The sequence below is a fragment of the Citrus clementina genome, unplaced genomic scaffold, assembly GCF_000493195.1.
Source record: "Citrus clementina cultivar Clemenules unplaced genomic scaffold, Citrus_clementina_v1.0 scaffold_6, whole genome shotgun sequence".
NCBI classification, from domain to species: domain Eukaryota; kingdom Viridiplantae; phylum Streptophyta; class Magnoliopsida; order Sapindales; family Rutaceae; genus Citrus; species Citrus x clementina.
In genome coordinates this window covers 20,484,722-20,504,392 of record NW_006262139.1, presented here as the reverse complement: position 1 = coordinate 20,504,392, position 19,671 = coordinate 20,484,722, and the positions used below count along the sequence as shown (strand labels likewise).

The following is a 19,671-nucleotide window of genomic DNA, read 5'->3' as shown; positions in this document are numbered from 1 at the left end:
CAGGAAATTATAGTGGACTGAACATCTTCAGGTACTTGAATAATCTGCGGTCTGCATATGAGACTAGAATTGCTAGGAACTATACAAAACGGTTGAAAGATGGAGAAGAAGAAAGGAATTCCCCATCACACATTGATGTTTCTCATGCTGGACAGGTAATCCTTTCTGAACCTTGCTGATACTGAGATTCCATTACAAACCAGTCTCTAAAATAGTAAGTTTATTGTATCATGTATATTCAGCATCCTTATTGGCATATGTTTGCAAGTTTATTTACTTTCTCTTGTCAAATATAAAATGGTTGTCCTGAAACTCAAACTGAATAATGTTCCTTTTTCGTCAATTTGCTAGATGATATTGTTTGATGCTTCCTTGTCAACCCTGCCAAAAGAGAAATATTTAACTTATTAAAGTTCAGGCTTCATTAAATGGGTTTATCTTGTTATTGCTATGGATGCATAATGTTCTTTCTTTTTTTCCTCCTCTCTTTTACAGGGTCAGCATATGAGAATAGGTGTGCAAGGATTCTTCTTTGGTTTTTTGGCAAACGCTATGAGCTTCTGTCTGAGACTTCGGGGTGGTAGGGCATTATGCCAAAGATTTCATGTTCCAGTCAATCAACAATTTGTAAAACTGATGTTGGCAGCAATATTTGCACTTGCAGTTTTGGGTGAGCACTTCTTTTTATGAGTTTCTGCTTATTGAACAAGCCTTAAAATAATAAGAATGGTTGTCACCCCCACCCCAAATAAATCTCTCTCTCTCCTTTTTTTTTTTTTAAGTTAGAATCCATGTCAGAAATAAAATTGATATTTGCTCTGCTGTTCATGCAGGTATCCTGGTCCGCCGAATTGCTTGAAAATGGTCATCGACATTTAATTTTGCAATCTACTGGAACATCATAGTGAAGTTTTACGAGTGGTCAGGTCAGGAAGGTTTAAAAGATGTTCGATGGGTCAGCTAAGCAATCTGCTAGAAAATGCTTGTTGCCATCTACTGAAAATTGTATAATTTGAGTCTTCCGCAAGTTTGTTCGCTTCATTCTGTTGCAGCTTCATATCCTGGGATTATTGTTGATGGTTTTGTGTTAATGTTGCAGTACAAGTTCAGATACTGCTTTGAAAGCAATGGAGCTAACACTGACACATTATTGAAGTGTCAACGGCTCACTATATGCCTCCATGATTCTTTTCCCCAAGAAATTTCGTGGAAGATTTAATCTATAAAAATTATTTGTACATAATCTACTTGTACGGTTGTTTTTGTCTACGTTTGATCTTAGGGAAAAAGGTGCAACCTAAATCCAATATTGGTTAATGAATCAAATCCAATGCAAGCATTGCTATAGGGGATTGGATTGAATATGCGGTCATGCTCGTACAGTGATCAGAAGCAACCAAGGTTCAAGTCTTAAGCAGTATTAGCTGGAAGGAAGTGGTTTTTGTATTTGTACACACTAAGGGGTGTTGATCGAAGTTCTTTGCAGGTAAAAAATAAAAAAGGCTTGCCACAGCCAGTTATTTTAGATTACTCGGCAGTTTTTTACTGAGAGATGTAAGAAGTAAGAATTACGAACGTATCACTGTCTTGTGCTTATGCAATACTTGTATGCTATTCAGCTTAGGCTTGTATGATGAGTTTTTTTTTTTTTTTTCATTTTCGAGGTAGCTTTATGCAGATCATTTTTTCAAAGATTTGAAAATTAGAAAGAAGCCTCCAATGGAAGGGAGGTTTACATCAATTTTACACAGCCTTATGAATTATGTAATAATTTTTAAGGGAGAAATGATGATCTTGAAAATAGGGAGAAATGATGATCTTGAAAATCTCATAAGTAACCAATGATGATCTGTGCAGCGAGGGGCAGGGAGATTGGGATCAATCCCGCCGAAAAGCAAATCCATGTACATTCAATGATCGGCGATATTCAAGAAGTTGCCTGGGCACATTTGGATTATATGATACTTGGAACTATTTCAAAGGTTAAAAGAATTTTGAAATAGCATCTAACCAGAATTATATTACAAGTCGCCATTGCTTATCTCTGCCGCGTCCCCATAATGCACGGCCACAAGCTCTTTTCTTATTGTCAGTTCAACACCGAAAGCCAGTCATTCAGTCAAGTAGTCTCTGATAAGGAGTGAAAGCAATGATGTCTGGTATTCTCAGAAAAATGACAAGGCTTGAATGAAGTCCCTGAAACTAGCGGCAAAAATAAATTAATCTACGAGATTAAGCACCATTGTGCACCCAAATCTTTGATAAAGACTCATCAGCCACATAATTTTTGCAATTTTTAGATCTTTTTTTTTTTTTTTCCCCAAGTAATTTATTTTCATAGATTCTAAAATATTTGAGGTAACCCCTTATAAAGCATTGTTGTGAGAAAGTGGCAGAGGTGGATATAGAAAATTAACAGCAACTATATTTTAGGTTTTAGGTTTTATACTTTAGGTTCCTGGGTTTTCATGTTTTATTCAATACATCCCTGCCATTAATTTTCTCCATTAAATTATTAGTGACAAAGAGGCAAAAGAAGAGATATAAAGGGACTCAGATTTTAACTACAATTAGTTCCCTGCCATTGATTCAGCTCTCTGTTAAATCTCTCAGGGGGAATAGCTGTCAAACTTACCAACTATAGCCTCTTCTCAATCTGACTACTCAATCTCTCGGAATCTCTTCTCCCATTCTCGTGCCTCATAGTCTTGCTCAATCAAATCCCTGTCAGTACTATAGACAATGCGATCTTGTCCAATGAAAGTTTTCTGGGCCATATCTCGGGCACTCAGGAGCTGAGCAAGATTACATAAAAGGAAACAAGTCATTTCTAATAGAGGGGGCCAGATCACGCCGAAGAAATTCTATTAAATATTAATTAGTTTTGGCTTCAGCAAATACCCAGAAACAACCTTAAAGAGAACTAAGGATAAAATAAGCACAAAAATGGCTACCTTGCGCCTCAAGGAAATATCTGGTGATTTGAGTGCTCGAGCATACTTTTCCCTTGTTCGGTTTCTCTTTTCTATATCAGCATTCCTCTGGAGGTTGAGGAACCACCGGACCGCAGGAATTGCAAAGAAAGATCCAGCATAGATCTGCAAAGTTATTGTTACAACTGTAACTGAAATCAAGTTTGTGGGGAAGAGACAGGAAAAAGCCTCATTACGCTAAAGTCAAAACTTGTATCACACCTGAAGTAGAGGAAATATGTAAGCAACAAATTTTAGAAAGCCATTTGGTGTAACAGCCATTTCCCTTCATATAAAATAAAAAAAAGGGCCCATTAGTCAGAAGCAAAAGGGAGAAGAAATCATAGAGTGATATTATTGTGTCAAGGACCATACTGTAACATGGCTCCAAGAATAATAACTCCAAACAAATTCAGCCCACCCAGACCAATGGCCATGCCTCTCTCCGACATGTTAGTTTTGCTACATAGCAAAAAGAACCCAGGTTATAGAACTCAATTAGGAACAACTTCAACAAACAAATGGCCAAAACACAAAATGAAGAACCTGAATTCCCATTTCTTCTCCCTGAAAATCTTCTCAACTCCTCCGATTGCATCGGCCCATCTTCTCCCCACATATTCCTTCCTTCCAATTCTTTGAGAAGCAGCAGTGCGCTGAAAGGATGGGAAGCGATACAAAATATTTCCCTACACAAAAATCTCTCATTTTCAAATGTCTTACTTCACAAAGTTAAAAAGATGGGTAATTGAAGATGAGAATTATTTATCAGGAATTTTCTCACTACCACAAAGATGCAAGGGGGAAAAACTTTGTACAAACCTCTTCATCTATCTCGGGCTGACCATCAAACCGTAGAAGAACGGGTAAGACGTACGATTCGTCACTCTAAAATCAACAAGAAACAAGGTCAAATTACAGAATGCTATGTAAAAACAAAATGATCTCAACTAGCAAGTTTGAAGTTAATTGACTACTAATAAAAATTACTTGTTCTCTTGTACATAAAATGTATACATTACAGACAGCAGAGAAACAATAACTTCTGGTTGCAATTCAAGGAATTCAAGACTAAACTTGAGAGAAAAACAAAAAACGAGTACTACCAGTGGTCAAACAAAAAACAACACCCTTAAACAAATTCTATTTCTCACTCAAAATCAATTCTTAAAAGTCAAACATAGAAAGACTATTGAACAAACGGATGGGGAAAAGCAGATCTCCTTGTCTCAGCCCCTTCGCTCTGGAGAAATAGCCCTTAAGCCCCAAGAACATATGACCATTCCAAATTCAAGAACTAACAAACTGGTCCAAAGGAAAACAAATACAAGCCACCTACATTATAATTGCAGGCTAAACTAGATAAAAACATGATCATACCATAGTCCGGTCTATATCAAGATACGGAGCAAGTTCTTCAGCTGTGACAACACCACCATTAGATGCTATGTACTCCCCAATCTGCACATAAAATTTAAGAAATTTGAGTAAGGTATTAGATATTCTTTCTAACACAACATCTTTGAAAAGCATCAAGTGATCAGAATATTAGATCCAACGACCGTTAAAAGAAAAAAAAAAATCGCCAAGGCAACTCAATTTCAGTTTTTATTTTTTATCTCTAGTTATTTATTTACTTTTTATTAGCAATTGCTAATCCCGATCAAGAAATGTCCTCAGAAGACAAGGTAAATTTCAACTGCTTCTTATCCATATATCACTCAAGTCTTCTATCTATGTTAAGACCAGTAAATAGATAAATAGAACCAGGTCAACATCTTAAAAGAACTACCACCTTCAGTTCCTAATCAGAAGAGCATGCGTGCAAGTGCACAAACCAAAAGCCATTCCTAAACCTGTTCAAGATCGTAAACTTCATTGGGTAATTTATATTCATATACAGAATTTTAGTAATTTCTTTGACAAAATCGAGGAAACTAGGTTACTGTAATGTTTTTGCCTAATATAAAATTTATTGAAAACTATTTGACGAACAGAATAAATAAAGATGCAGCTAACAATAGCAGTCCTTTTGGATCTTTGACAAATGGCTCAAAAGGATGAGGAGTTTCTACAAATAGGTAAACTGGGAAGGAATAGAAAGGTGGCAGAAGGCCTGCAGAAATCAAGAGAAGTTTGACAGATTTTAACCAATGATTTATAACAAACAATGCAAGCAACGGACCACTGAATTCAATGCTGAAGTATTACCAACTTCCACCTTTTTTCTTCAATTCCTTGATTTGGATCACCTTCTCCGAACACAAATGAGAAAACCTAAAATATCAATGAAATATCAAAAGTCAAAAATTTCTTTCCTACTTTAGGAAGGACTGAGTGAAATATCAAACATAATCTAAAACCTTTACTTACAGATTCGATAAAATTCATTTTCTTATCATCATCATCTGTCTGTACTCGTCGCCTTCTATAATAATATGGATCCCAGTACCTTACATGATTTAAGAAGGGAACACAGTTACATGAAGTTTATTAGAATAAAGTTTGCGGCTAGATGAAAATTGGAAAGTTATCCCAGATCAATTTTATACTTCTTAATTAGTGGCTTTCATATAATTAATTTTGAACTGTTAAAATATTGGAAATATTACTGAGGTCTGAGACTAGAAAATATTTACCAAAACAGATCAGATGGAGAGATAAAAATATTGAATCCTGAATCAAACGACCTGCGTCGTCTCCCACGATCATCATCATCACTGCTTTTAGGAATCAGATGGTGAATACCTTTCTTCTATAAAGGATCCAACAATAATAATAAACATTTGCTATGATTTTAGTGTCAATTTCAAAATATACCTCTTACTTGAAAGGATGGCAATAATTGCAGTAAAAACAATGACAATTGAAGCTATGAGAGCTGTTCCAAAAAGAACCCTAATTGAATACTCAGCAGCAGCCTGCAATGCAAAGGATGTATCACCTTATGGTCCCTTTACAAATTAGGTAGCATAAACTCTTTTTCCAAGAACAAAATTTTGACACAGAATAGTATTGCAGTTGATACCTTTGCCTTGTCGATCACAGGTTCTACTTTTAACCTAAATGATTTGGCAGCAAGCTTCGCACGATAATTGTTCGGAAAAACATACAGGACATCACCTTCATCCGAGACCTGTTAAAACCATCTTGAAAACAATTGCATTCATGAATCAAGAACATCAAAGCACTTAAAGCCAAATCTAACAAGCAACTAAACAAGTTCTGTTTCAAAAGCTATCACAGCAAAAGACTTCCTCACACATGAAACAAAATAATTCAGTAATTAATAAATCATTTCAATTCAACATACAAGAAATTAAAATATGGCTATCATTTCAACCAAGATGCTTCTGTATTCTTTTTCATTTCTGAACTATTTTACACTCAAATCTTTTACACACATTCCCTAATTCAAGTTAAGTAACAGTTATAATATCTCTAATCTTTTTTCATTTGAAGCAACTATCTAGTGAATTTACACTAAAGGTTTATATTGTGTCTAGCACTACTTTTAGCACCACTACAAAGCAATTTCAAATTACCAAAAGTGCTTATTTTCTAGTGTTTAGTTCAGTTATATAAAAGTTCTTCTTAAGAGAGAAAAAGGGGAAAAAAAAAGGAAAACCACTTGAAGCCCTTTTCTAAGAAGCAATAGATAGATGCTTCATCAAAAAGCACTTCTGCAAAAAGCAGTTTTGCTCAAAATAGTAATGTAAAAACTGACATTACAAATTAATACCTCCAAAAATCCATCAGTATCAGCAGCAAGAGCCTGGAGAGCCTTCTGAGCTTCATTCAACTTAAGTCCAGCTTTACCCGCCACGTCACCAATAGTGACTCTCCGATTACACGCATCAACGGCGTCCATCGCTCGGTTCCTCACATCGGCCGGCAATTTATCGCTCTCCACAATCCTTCCAGGTCCGACTCCAACAGCGACGTCCGTACTCGCTTTGGCAACCGGAACCAAAACCCTAGAACCGGGAATTTTCCCGGAGATTCTCGGGAAAGGGAGTGGTTGGATTCTCGGGAAAGAATCGGGAGGTTTTAGGTTAATTAATGGTCGCAAGGGAGTGAAGAAGAGGCGAGATTTTGGAGTTGTAGTGAAGCATGTGGAAATTGAAGTCATTTTGAGCTTCGTTGTGAAATATGAATTTTGAAGTTTTTATAGCATAATAACTTAATAAGTATCTATCTGTTTGGTGAATGGTTAATAACTGACTGGCTTTTGGTTTTTGAAGATTTTTCATGGTGCAAAAGATTTCAAAGCTTATTTGGCCAAAAGTACTAGTGTGGATAGGATGACGATAGCGAATTCACCATTTTGCCCTCGTAGCAACACGGGCCTGCCACGAGGATCTCCTCTGCTCTCAAGTCTCTCCCCAAATAAAATCCAAAACAATCATTCCCAATTGTTTCGACAATAGAATAATTCCTCATCAAGGAAAAAAAAAAAAAAAAGACAAGAAAGAAAAGAATAATGCTACGTTTGCTTAATTCAGATAATTAGTTTATATCCCAAATTTATGGCAGCGATCCAGAAGGTTGGATACAAATAATACAATATACATCAATTTTTGAGATACAACAATTAAAAATAAAAACACATTCCAAGATAAATCATCTGAAACCACTGAGCTGCTCATCTCAATATTTCTGTCATAGTCTCCTCCACTAGAAACCTACAAGGAGTGAAAAGTGGGGTGCAATATCACCCACTTGATTTAATGATCAAACCATAGATGATCGATGCTTAGAGTGTGCACAGCCTGAGACGAGAGAGTGACAGCACGAATTCTTTATCTCCCAACCAAGCATGACATCTTAATCGATAAGCTGGTAGCCACCTCAAAGCTATGATGGGCCTTGTCTGGAAGATGCGAGTGTGAACTTACTAGGTGATATTACTAGCAACCTCAAAACATTGTGACATTACAATTCTGCCTTGGCACTTCATTCATTGCTAATGCTATATAGGACTGCCAATATACAAAAACAAAATGTCAAAAGCAGAATTATAAGTAGAAGATTTACATGTCCATAATAATGTATGATAAGACGGGTATCCTCCATTTTGCTATTGACTGTGTGATCAATTGACATACCTTCTATGACCTGCTGCACCCAAATGTGTTCTTCTTTTCTTTCAAAAGACTTCCCAGAACATCAAATCGATCACGGGACAATAACATCATCAAATACAAACTTGTTTTCTCTTTGTCAACAGATTCATATTAGTCCAGACTAACTGCTGTGCCAAAATCCAAAACTAAAAATGTGGATATCTAATCCATAGAACAACATTAACGCGTTTGTCTAACAGATTTCCTGGCATTGGAAAGCCCATCCATATAACTATTATATGTAGCAAGATCAGGTATAAATCCCTCATCTAACATCTCATTCACTAGATTCTCTCCCTCTTTCCTTCTGTTTTCCCTGGTATACCCTGATACCAGAATATGATACGTCATCCCATCTGGGTCCAAACCCTTGGTTGAAGCCAACAATCTCAATCTATCAGCATCCACCGTTCTTCCCACATCACAAAGATCTTCGAGAAGACAATTAAAAGTTACACTATCTGGTAGAATACCCTCTTTCAGCATCTTTTCCATCAAACCTGAGGCCTCCACTCCTTTCCTCAGCCTCCTCAAACCTTCAATTAATGTAGTACAAGCAATCACACTAGGCAAATTTCCTTTCTTCCACAACTCATCCACCACCTCTAAAGCTCTACCTGCATTTCCTTCCCCACAAAGCTTTTCCACTAGACCAAAATAATCAAAATCCTTGGGCCAAACCCCTCTCCTTGAAAAATCAATCACCAATTCACACGCCTTCAAAACCCTCCCTTCATTACACAACCCATCAACCAAAATCTCACAAGTCACACTCGAAAACTCACACCCAAGTTCAATCATTTCATAAGCCATGTTCACCCCTTCATCAAACTTCCTCTCCCCAAAAAACCCTCTAATCAAAGTATTGAAACTAACCACATTGGGATTACACCCCTTTTCTCTCATCTCTCTAAACAACCCCAAAGCCAAATCAAATTTTTTATTCCTACAAAAACCACTAATCAAAATATTAAATGTAACAACATCAGGCTTAACTCTATCCCTCACCATCCTATCGTAAAACCCCAAAGCTTTATCAAACTCCCTGCATTTCACGAACCCATTAATCAAAACATTATAAATACTCACACTCGGCCTCCCATCAATCAACTTCCTCATAGCTTCAAAAGCCAACAACCCATCATTCATTCTGTTAGCTTTGACAAAAGCATTAACTGCAAAATGAAATATACGCTCCATTTCAGGGCAAGAGAAAATACCATCGTTCGAACACGGGCAGGGGTTAGCTGAGATGAAATTGAGAACGGACTGAAGCTCAGAGAAACGGTAAGAGGAGGCGAGGGAGCGGACGATGAAGAGGAACGTCGTGTGATCATGGCGGAAGGAGTCGATAGTGGAGGCCCAAGCGAAGATGTGGAAGTCGTAGTGGGTGAATTGGGGGTGGTGGTGGAGTTTGGATTTGAGGAAGTGGAGGAGTGATGAGGGTGTGATTTGGTTGTTGGTGGGAGTTAGTAAGTGGGTTTTCAGGAAGCGGAGGAGGTGAGTGTGGTGAGCAGTGGGGGTTAGAGTGACGGAGGGGAGTGTGACTGGTGGAGTTTCCGGTCGGCTCGGGAGTGGAATCGATGGTGCCGGCGGCGGCGGCGGCGGCGATTTGTTGTGTATTAAAATCGGTGGCAGTTTCTTCTTCAAGCCTGCCATTCCGAAGGAGAGTATCAGTTTCAGCGGCAAACCGACTGCGCCACCAGCAGGTTTGATAGTTAAACTCGAATTTGGATTTTTTTTGTACCGAACTCAGCCCAGCCCAAATTAAACAGCATTTTATCTTTTTTGTCCCCATTGTTCTTAAAATATCATTGGTGTGTACTAATAAGGAATAACTAATAACGTTGGCTTCTCAATTTTTAGAGATATCAAAATTAAAGGTGCAACCAACATGTCATTAATTTCTAATATTACAACTGATAAGTTATAAGACTTTTGTGTTAGGATAAAAGTCCAATTGACATATTGTATAATTATTACACCGACATAAATATTTATATTTGATATTAACTAAAAAAATTTAGTTAGTATAAATAAAAATTATACATTTCACATTAGTAAAGAAATATTCAAATGACATGTCAGATAACTTTTATATCAACACAAAAATTTAATCAAATTTATTTATGTGAATTTTTAAGATATCACTATTAAAAGACATAATTTGTACTAATCTATGTTGAAATAATCACACTTGAAAATTTGGTTTATAAAAGAAGGATTCCTAAAAACTTGCACTTAATTAATTTCCGATCTTTCACGTGAGACTTAGACAAAGTCGATGATGACCCATCGTTACATTGAATCACGTTGGGACTTGAAAAATTAAAAAGGATTAAAAATGACCTTAACGTAATTTTTTGTGCTAAAACGCAGGGATCCAAATGTTATAATCACAAATTATGATAGCGATATGGGAACCTAAATGATGAAAAGCTAAAATTAAACATAATACACTAGTAGTCCTGCCCGCTCCTCTGGCCGCCGATTCTTTCGATTTCTCCTGAAACAATTTGATGGCATCCGTACAAGGGTTAATATCGCCGGCGAGAACTCGTAGCCTCCAGCCAGCTTCAGTCTCGGACCTGTTTTGGCTTCACAAGAATAACAACTCTTCGTTTTACGCGCCTTCATCATCACTCTCCAGTACGTGCACTTTCTTCTCAATCTCCCTACGATTTATACGTTTTCGAACTCACTTGTTTAACCATTCATTTTCTTTACAGGACCTTCGCGTCTATCTGTCCGTTGTGCAGTTCGTTTCCGCCCTTGCATTGATATACACAAGGTATTTTACGAGCAATCCTGTTTCTGTTAATCATTTATCCTTTTATGTTAACGACTTGCTTCATTGTTGGATTCTTTTCTTTTGTCATTAAATGGTTTTAGAAGTTCGATTTTTAATTAAGCATTTCGGTTATAGCAAACTCTTTTGAAATATTTGCTCGGTAACTTATTTGGTTTTCATTTCATTTAAGCTTAAGCCTTCATATTTTTCTTTGATATTTAACATATTAAAAGAATGGATTAGAATTTGAAAGGATGATTCTGAGGATTTGTCCCACATGATTTAATTATGTAGGTGGTGGAGTAGAAGCAAAATTTGTTTCATCTTTTATTTTTACTGGTGTGTGGGTGAGGCTGAACTTATTAATTGCTTGATTTTTATGAATTAAAGTAATTTTCTTATCAGGGAAAAGTGAAACAAATTGTTGGGTCCACTCTTCAGGACTCAAAGGATGATGGGACGAAGCTTGTAACGAATTTTGAATCAGATAAGTCGGCAGCAGAGTTTGCAAATTTATACAAAGAAGATGGACTTACAGGTGGTCATGCTATAATGCTTGGAGCAGACCCTTTAAGCAAAGCTGCAGCCATTGAAGCATTGCATGCCTATCCTGGTAAACCCTGTGTTTCCTTCACTTTTAATAGGGATTGTATTCTCATGAGAGTTCAGTATTATTTTGTTGTGTTTTCTTTGATTCTTACATGTTAGGGATTGTATTCTCATGAGAGTTTAGTATTATTTTGTTGTGTTTTCTTTGATCCTTACATGTTAAGAAATATTAATTAATTTTATCAATGATTTTGGTGGATGTTAGTGCTTTATAATTACAGAAGTTGTAATCATTGGGCTTATTATCATAACCATTTAAAAGAAACTGGATCATGTGCTACTTAGTGATCAAGAGCATATAGCTGGACAGGCTTGCATCTACAAAGTGAAGTGAAGTAAAAATTGCCTGGTTTTAATTTCCTAGGACAATTTGGATTCGTTTAAGTTTGAGATTATTTTAGTTAGTATTTCTTGTTCTTATTTTTATTACGCCTAGTTGGGGTTATAAGTTTAGAGATGTCACTTATACCGAACAGAATATTTATCCTCGAGCAGGAATGTAAATTGAAATCTTGGTTGCTGCAAAATTTAAATATATACATGTATGTAATGTTTTGGACTATCTTCAACCTATGGAGCATGGACAGAACTGCATGTTGGTTTCTTGAAAGAAAAGATTTTCTACTTTGGCTCACAGTGAGATTCAACCTGTGGAGATTTTTTGTGAGCAAGTTGCTTCACTTTAGATATATATATGTTTGATGATATGTTTAAAACTTACAGATTTTTCCTCTGCTGAAATTACTGCGAGGACTGGATAACTGTAGGAGGTTTGCAAGTTGGAGGTGGGATCAATTCTGATAATTCTTTGAGTTACATTGAAGAAGGAGCCACCCATGTCATTGTCACTTCTGTATGTTGACTTTTCCTGCAATTATCCTGCATCTATTAGTCCCAATCATGTTTCTCAATCAATACAACTTTTGTCAAATTGATATGCATGTTTCTGCTCCCATGTCTCTGTTGCTTAACACTGACTCCCCCATCCTCATCCAAATGAAAGAAGAATGTGTGCTATTGAAGTTTGCACTCTTCATTCTTAAATTTTATAGGGGAATTGCCACTTCGAAACCATTTTATGATCTTTTGCTTGGTGTTTGATACAATGAGGATATCACATTGGCTGTGCCATAAAAATTGGGAAGAATTTATTTTGCTTCATATTCTAAAGAATAGGGAAGAAATAATTTTTTACTTTTTATATTCTCCTGCAACAATTTTACTTGATCTTTATTATCGATTTTAGGTTATTCTTTGTGGAGGGGTTTTCAGTTTTATTATCATAGAATTCCTCAATATTTATATTCTTCTTGGATGGCGCAGTATGTATTTAACAATGGTCAAATGGACCTTGAACGGTTAAAAGATCTTGTTCGTGTTATTGGAAAGCAAAGACTTGTCTTGGATCTTAGCTGCAGAAAGAAGGTATGGTAATATATGATTTTCCATTTTTGCATAGATTGAATGCTACAAGTTTGTGCATTAACATCTAACATATTCTCTTTTGAAAAAAGTAATATCTGACATATTCCATGACTGGAGTACCGGAAATCTGAATTTTTAGTTTTGTTAGTCACTTAAGTAAACTAGTCCTTGTGCTTCCATGCAAATCAGGGTATTGAAAAGAATGCAAGTTTTGAAGCTAAATATTATCAAGCCAATTCTGTTGAAGGAGCTTTACCCCATATGTGCTTATTTTGATGTGCAGGATGGTAAATATGCAATTGTCACTGATAGATGGCAGAAGTTTAGTGACGTATATCTTGATGAGAGAGTTTTAGATTTTCTTGCCAGTTATGCCGATGAGTTTCTGGTTCATGGTGTCGATGTTGAAGGGAAAAAGTAAGTCTTAATGACCATAAAAGATTTAATTGGAATTGCATCATCCCGACTGATTTAAGATCGATCAGCCCTTTAATCTTATAGTTTAAGGAATTTGCTATTTGGAATTAAAATAGTACAAGGAAAAGGATTATGACTTCATTTGATAATTATTCATTTACATCAGACCCAACACTTCTGGAATAATTAATTTGGAATTTCTAACTGTTTGTTTATTGCAGGCTGGGAATTGACGAAGAGCTTGTGGCATTGCTTGGCAAGTACTCACCGGTGGGTAACATATGATTGCTTTTTGTAATTATATTCGTATTCTTTTAATTGTAATGCAGAATGTCTTGCAATTTCCTCATCTCTTTCCATATATTTTCTTATGAAAAATGCTATAGATTGGTTCTTATAATCAATGCCCTGCATGATCCTATTTATCCTCCATAATCACCAATACAACGATCTCAAGCCCTAGGTGATGGTGACTGCAGAACTACAGGGTGTTTTAAGGCAGTCCGAAAGTACTTACTATGTAATTATTGATTCAAAATTAGAGTGGTGACTGATGCCCTAATGGTGGCAAACTAGGAGCTAAACTCATTTGACTCTAGGCTTCATTTCACTGTGATCCTGTGAATCTATGATGCAATCTAATTCATTTAGATTGTTCATGCATTGTTGTTTTTGAGTGTCAGATTCCTGTGACTTATGCTGGTGGTGTCACAACAATGGCTGATCTAGAGAAGATCAAGGTGGCAGGAATAGGACGTGTGGACGTTACAGTTGGCAGTGCTCTGGACATTTTTGGTGGCAACTTGGCATACAAAGACGTTGTTGCTTGGCATGCCCAGCAGGAGGCCTTGACAGTTCAGTGATTTCAGTTTGCTTCTTGTACTATCTGGCTTTCTAATGTGTTACAAAGATGTTAATTTAGCATGAATGGACTATAAATTTAATTTATTTTGAAATACCCTTGTTGAACATTTTGTTGCCTCGGTGTACTTGGAAGGATATTTTTCCCAAAACAAACAATTTTCTAATAAATGGAAAAATAATTTTACGAAAACTTACAAAAGATTTGAAGTTCGAATTTTTAATTTTAGTACTAAGAAGGTGTTTGGTTTTCATTTATGCAGTATTTAATATATATTTAAAATAATGTAAGAATCGAAGTAAATTTGAAGGGATCGTCCAGGAGGAGAAAACGGACGGGAAAGATTCATTAGAGGACTAAAGTGTGAAATCACAGAAGGTTGGTCAGACTCGAGTAAAAATAACCCTTTAGAGGGTGGTTATTAAATATTGCGGATTAAATGATTAATACGGGAATAATACTTCCCGGGAAAACTGTAACCACCGCTTGGATAAGCAATAATCACAAAGCCTCTCCAACAGAAATTCAAAAAGAAAATGCTTCTCTGCAAGCCTTCACTGTCGCTGATCACTCCCTGCACCCTCCCCAAAACCCTAACCCTAAAACCTACCAAGAAACCATCCTTAACAATCACCAATTCTATCACCACCAATAATGAAAGAAAACCCACATCAGCTTTTGAAGCTAGAGTCTCTCTCGTCTTCGCTCTCGCATCCCAAACTTCATCCCTCTCTCAGCGACGTAATGTTATCATAATTCTATTTTTAATAAATCATTTGTTTCTGTGACTCTTTGTTTCTAATTTTGCCTAATTTTATTTTTTTGCAGTTTTAATGGACTTGGCAACTGAAACTGCCAAATACGTGTTCCCAAAAAGGTTCGAGAGCCAGAATTTGGAGGAAGCCCTGATGGCAGGTAGATATTTTTTTTTTAGGGGGGGGGGGGGGGTGGTTGGATTTGATTGAAATTTTATAGTCTAATTATGTGTAGTTGAAGTTTTTTGTTTATGGTATACTTATGAATTTAGCGGTTTATTTATTGGGTTGTGTAGTTCCGGATCTTGAGACAGTGAAATTCAAGGTTTTGAGTAGGAGAGGTCAGTATGAGATAAGAGAAGTTGAGGTATATAAATATAGTTGTTTATAATCTCTATGTTTATCTGGTAATTTCATTTGTGCATTGTGTTTTAATTGGGGCTGGTTTGTGTAGTCCTACTTCATTGCAGAAACAACGATGCCTGGGAGAACTGGATTTGATTTGAATGGTGCGTCTCGATCTTTCAATGTGTTGGCTGAGTACCTGTTCGGTAAGGTAGATAGGATTGTTTTCATCATTGATTCCGTGCATTTGATGTGTAAGTGTCTCTCTTGGTTTGCTTATTGCGAATCTTGCCTATTGCACTATTTTCAGAATACAAAAAGGGAGACAATGGAAATGACCACTCCTGTTATTACACGTAAGACTCAATCTGATGGGGAGAAAATGGAAATGACAACACCTGTGATATCCAAGAAGGTTAATCAAATATCCATGTGAATATTTATTATTTCCAGTATCATGAAATTTTTTATTTTTGAATTATATTTATATATATGTATATATCCATGTGAATATACGGCATATAATTGTGTCTTTTCTTTCTGATTTCTGTTACAGGATGTTGTTGATGAGAAATAATTTAATCAAATATGCTTAGGTTTGGGATGTATATAATAGTTTTCTAATTTTATTTTTTAACTTCACGATGATAGCACGAGTGACTTAGTGTCACGCTGCTAAGTTTTTTTTTAAAAAAAAAATATGTTCTTTAGGTTTCATGAACATTACTGCAGGGAAGTCTCAGTTTTCATATGTTAGATTTCCGGATATACAATTGACTTAATGCCTGCACGCGCAATCAGCCATTGAGTCAACCCTTTTTGCGCCCTTTGCTTGATAACCAAGCCCTTGCATTGATATTAGATAAGCAGAATGTTTGACACTTAAATGATTAGATTTATTCATCCATCTTTTCTCCAGAAGTGTTCTTATAGACACACACATATGATTGTCTAAGCGTATAAAATATTTACAGCTGGAAGATCAAGATGAGTGGCAGATGTCTTTTGTCATGCCCTCGAAGTATGGAGCCAACTTGCCTTTGCCTAAAGATCCTTCTGTGAGGATCAAAGAGGTTCCAAAGAAAGTTGTTGCTGTAGTTGCCTTCTCAGGTTTGTATGTTTTATGTTTGCTTAAAGGTGTACATGATCTAATTGTTAACAAGAAAATCAGAAAAATAAAATAAAGCAGCTTATTTGGTTGTTATTATTTTGATGAAACTGGATATATGCGTCGTCTCATAATCATTTTTTCCTTCAACTTGTGTAGTAGTGCCTGTTAACCATTTACTATTGGCATGTAATTTAAAATATCTGCGGCAAGAAAGTATAGCCATCATTTAATATTTTCGCCATTATGTGGAAATAGCATCGACAGAGAAATGTTGCACTAGAGTAAATTAGAGAAAGCTTTTTGGAGAGAGCATTCAAAATTTAAAGGAGCACAATCTGAAGAGTGGATAATTACAATTGTTGAGGTCTCTACTGTGGAACACTACGTGGTTATTAATCTCTTTCTTCTTTACTTGGAATCAGGTTTTGTTACTGATGAAGAAGTAAAACAACGGGAATTGAAATTACGGGATGCTCTGAAAGGTGACAGACAGTTTCGAGTCAAAGAAGGTGCTTCGGTTGAAGTTGCACAGGTATCCCAAGTTGCATAAGTCTGTGATTAATTTAGATTCTAGATACTCCATTTATAGACTGTCTTTTTATTTGTCTTTGGACGTTTTTAAATGTGAATGCAGTATAATCCACCATTTACACTTCCATTCACACGTCGTAATGAGATTGCTCTGGAAGTAGAAAGAAAGGAAGAATAGCACTTTACAAGTGGTTGTGGAAGCTTGAGGCATACTGTATAGTAAATTTACACTCTGCTAAGAAAGATAAAACATCTTGTGTATATCTGCAATCCAAGTTTCATAATGCATATGTTTATACAAACAAAATCTGTGAAGTGACTTGTAAATCCTTAAAGCACTCATTTTGCAACTGAATATGCATCATAGCTTGTATTCAGTGGTGATAATTTCCTAAGTTCTTATTTGATGGATTATCTGTTGTAATGTTTTATTGGGATCTGATGTAACTGAATTCTTACCACGTGTCAGAACATTCTTATCTCCCACAATACCAAGAAAACGCCATATATTGCTAGTAGAAAATTGAAAGAGGAAAGGTAAAAAACTGGTCAATACTTTCAGAACTTGAAGTTATATCTATTACTCTATTGGAGTGTCTAATTTTTTAGCTGTCGCTCTGCTTAGTTCATCCTAAGTTTTTCATTTGTTCATATATGCTTGAAGAGGAAGATAGATCACCTTGTAAAAGTAATGTTATACAAGCATGCTAAGGAAAAAAGTTGCTTTTTGAAGCTGAATGTTTTTCTAGTATTTGTTTCAAATGCTTAGCTGATTTCTACTAATATTTAACTGTACCTTAAAATAAAAACAACTAGAACAAGTTACAGGTTTTCCCCTGTGATGCAAGCATAGTTAAACAGAGGTAGCCATTTGATGCAAGCATGGTTTATATTACTAATAATAAACCTATAAAAGAACAGAGTTGGATAATTGAAGAGTGACAAAACAGCTTTTGCTTAGAGTGCGAGTGAAAATCACGTTCCGCAATGTACCCAAAAGCCAATGAACGGCAAGAATGTCCACTGCTTCCAGTTGTCAAAGAACTCAATTGAGTTAACAGATTGGATGTTAAAATAATATGAAAAGTGATAAGAGATCATTACTTTCATTAAGCATGACATCGCACCTGATGTAATGAAGGAAGCTGCATCGAATAGAATGTGAAAACCTCTATAGTTGGGAGAAGACGATCTCAAATCCAGTCAACCACTAAGGCTGATAGTGGGCAAGTTACTCATGGTCGATCTCGTAGATGTGATCATCCCACTGAGGTCGTAGGGCTCTTTTTAGCCTCCTAATTATTCCTCGCCTTATTTTGCCAATGTTATTCACATGTAACATGTTAACATATACTGTCAATCTCACTTGCTAGTTTGATTAGGTTTTTTGGAATATTTGTTTGCTCTTTTTCTCTAATCTTGGCAATTGGCATTTTATATTTATCCCCTGAATTATGAACATCCCAGTCTGTGCTGTGGGCAGATGATGGGAGACAAATAGAAAAAGTTTCCTGTCAGCCAACCATGGGATGCCATGCGATTAGTGACATACTTCAGTGGGGCACCCCACTAACCATGGTAACTAATACATAAGCGGTTGATCTCTCTGGTTGTTATATTATATGAGAGCTTTAATTCTTTGTCATGGAATGTCACATTGCTTTCAGCTATTGGTATAATTTGAAGATTGTGCTAAGCATTTAGACTATTCAGTAACTATTGTGCATCAACTTGATTAAGGGCCAGTTTGGTAATGCTGCAGCTTTTAAAATAATTGCTGTTAGCTGTGCTGTAGAAATAATCAGCTGTGAAGAGAATCAGTTAAGTGTTTGGTAAATTTTATTTTCAAAAGTACTGTGAATTTTGAAAGCAGTTATGGGTGTTTGGTAAATTTTATTGTTAAACTGCTGTAAGAAAATAAATGACCAAAATGTACATAATGTAAGATGAAATTTACTTATACATATAAAAATGCTGTAAGAAAATAAATTTACTTGCACTAGAGAAGTTTTGATAGAACACAAAATATGAAGAAATAGGGTAAACGAAAGGTGTGCGTTAATTATAATAAAAATTTATTAAAATATTGATTTTATTTCTAATTTAACTAAGGATAATTTCGGGTTTAAGTAATAATTGTAAGGATATTTATGAAATTATATTAAAGGATAAAATTGATTCTCAAAATCAGAATCTAAAAGTTACTCTTTCCCTGCTTTTCAAAATCAGCTGTAGGAGGAGCTGATTCGGGCAAAAGTGATTTTGATTTTCTTTTACCAAACACCAAAATTAGCTTTTAGATTTTTAAAATCACTTTTAACCCTCCCAAAAGCAATCCCAAACGGGGCCTAAGTGGCCTTTCACAAGCTTGAACAGTTTATCTAGTGCGTCTAAAGGGTACAACCAATGAGTACAGTTGACCTAATGTGTCTAAAGGGTACAACCAATGAGTACAGTTGACCTATTCGTGTATTTAGAATGATGCAAATAAGGTAACATTACTGGGTGCTCTGTCGAATCCAGAATATATTTTTCTTGTTTTGATCTTTTGCTCCAACATTTTAGTTAGATTTGAAGTGATCCATCTTCCTTTTTACCATTTTTATGTGCTTTTCTCTCTCTCTCTCTCTCTCTCATTTTACATCTTATTTCTACTCTCTCTCTCTCTTCTTTTCTTTCTTTTTTTTTTTCCTTTTCAAGTTTTTTTTAAAGGTAAGAGGGGTGAGC

At 35.9% G+C, this 19,671-nt stretch overlaps 4 protein-coding genes and 1 long non-coding RNA gene across 8 annotated transcripts; 3 read left to right on the top strand and 2 right to left on the bottom strand.

Annotated features, from left to right (window-relative positions):
- Nucleotides 1-6: 6 nt before the first annotated feature.
- On the top strand, nucleotides 7-1,041 carry LOC18038620. Its single transcript, XR_002904905.1, has 3 exons — nucleotides 7-155; nucleotides 496-670; nucleotides 834-1,041. It is a non-coding gene; the product is annotated as an uncharacterized LOC18038620 (long non-coding RNA).
- Nucleotides 1,042-1,714: 673 nt separating this feature from the next.
- LOC18038234 (uncharacterized protein At5g03900, chloroplastic) lies at nucleotides 1,715-7,242 on the bottom strand. 3 transcript variants are annotated; one of them, XM_024182320.1, is made up of 14 exons: nucleotides 6,715-7,242; nucleotides 6,001-6,108; nucleotides 5,793-5,893; nucleotides 5,612-5,692; nucleotides 5,346-5,424; nucleotides 5,184-5,249; nucleotides 4,353-4,433; nucleotides 3,795-3,860; nucleotides 3,519-3,661; nucleotides 3,348-3,434; nucleotides 3,195-3,258; nucleotides 2,955-3,098; nucleotides 2,636-2,795; nucleotides 1,715-2,202 (listed from the first exon to the last, which is right to left on the bottom strand). In XM_024182320.1, the coding sequence occupies exons 1-13, from the start codon at nucleotides 7,102-7,104 to the stop codon at nucleotides 2,661-2,663; spliced, it is 1,545 nt and encodes a 514-aa protein (XP_024038088.1). In that variant the 5' UTR covers nucleotides 7,105-7,242; the 3' UTR covers nucleotides 1,715-2,202; nucleotides 2,636-2,660. The 3 variants fall into 3 exon arrangements, with proteins under 3 accessions (XP_024038088.1, XP_024038089.1, XP_024038090.1); XM_024182321.1 differs by having other exon boundaries at nucleotides 1,715-2,196; XM_024182322.1 differs by lacking the exons at nucleotides 1,715-2,202; nucleotides 2,636-2,795 and having other exon boundaries at nucleotides 3,029-3,118.
- Nucleotides 7,243-7,463: 221 nt separating this feature from the next.
- On the bottom strand, nucleotides 7,464-9,854 carry LOC18038233 (pentatricopeptide repeat-containing protein At2g36240). Its single transcript, XM_006430132.2, has 2 exons — nucleotides 8,081-9,854; nucleotides 7,464-7,954 (listed from the first exon to the last, which is right to left on the bottom strand). The coding sequence occupies exon 1, from the start codon at nucleotides 9,755-9,757 to the stop codon at nucleotides 8,279-8,281; it is 1,479 nt and encodes a 492-aa protein (XP_006430195.1). The 5' UTR covers nucleotides 9,758-9,854; the 3' UTR covers nucleotides 7,464-7,954; nucleotides 8,081-8,278.
- Nucleotides 9,855-10,536: 682 nt separating this feature from the next.
- LOC18040115 (1-(5-phosphoribosyl)-5-[(5-phosphoribosylamino)methylideneamino] imidazole-4-carboxamide isomerase, chloroplastic) lies at nucleotides 10,537-14,341 on the top strand. 2 transcript variants are annotated; one of them, XM_006430130.2, is made up of 8 exons: nucleotides 10,537-10,747; nucleotides 10,828-10,889; nucleotides 11,295-11,502; nucleotides 12,266-12,351; nucleotides 12,822-12,923; nucleotides 13,207-13,340; nucleotides 13,562-13,610; nucleotides 14,024-14,341. In XM_006430130.2, the coding sequence occupies exons 1-8, from the start codon at nucleotides 10,618-10,620 to the stop codon at nucleotides 14,201-14,203; spliced, it is 951 nt and encodes a 316-aa protein (XP_006430193.1). In that variant the 5' UTR covers nucleotides 10,537-10,617; the 3' UTR covers nucleotides 14,204-14,341. The 2 variants fall into 2 exon arrangements, with proteins under 2 accessions (XP_006430193.1, XP_024037251.1); XM_024181483.1 differs by having other exon boundaries at nucleotides 13,992-14,115.
- A 350-nt stretch (nucleotides 14,342-14,691) lies between these two features.
- Nucleotides 14,692-17,430, top strand: LOC18040114 (heme-binding-like protein At3g10130, chloroplastic). The gene is made up of 8 exons (XM_006430129.2): nucleotides 14,692-14,943; nucleotides 15,031-15,117; nucleotides 15,254-15,324; nucleotides 15,412-15,513; nucleotides 15,613-15,717; nucleotides 16,277-16,412; nucleotides 16,836-16,945; nucleotides 17,048-17,430. Exons 1-8 carry the CDS (start codon nucleotides 14,739-14,741, stop codon nucleotides 17,120-17,122), a joined length of 891 nt encoding a protein of 296 aa, XP_006430192.1. The 5' UTR covers nucleotides 14,692-14,738; the 3' UTR covers nucleotides 17,123-17,430.
- The last annotated feature ends 2,241 nt before the right edge of the window (nucleotides 17,431-19,671 follow it).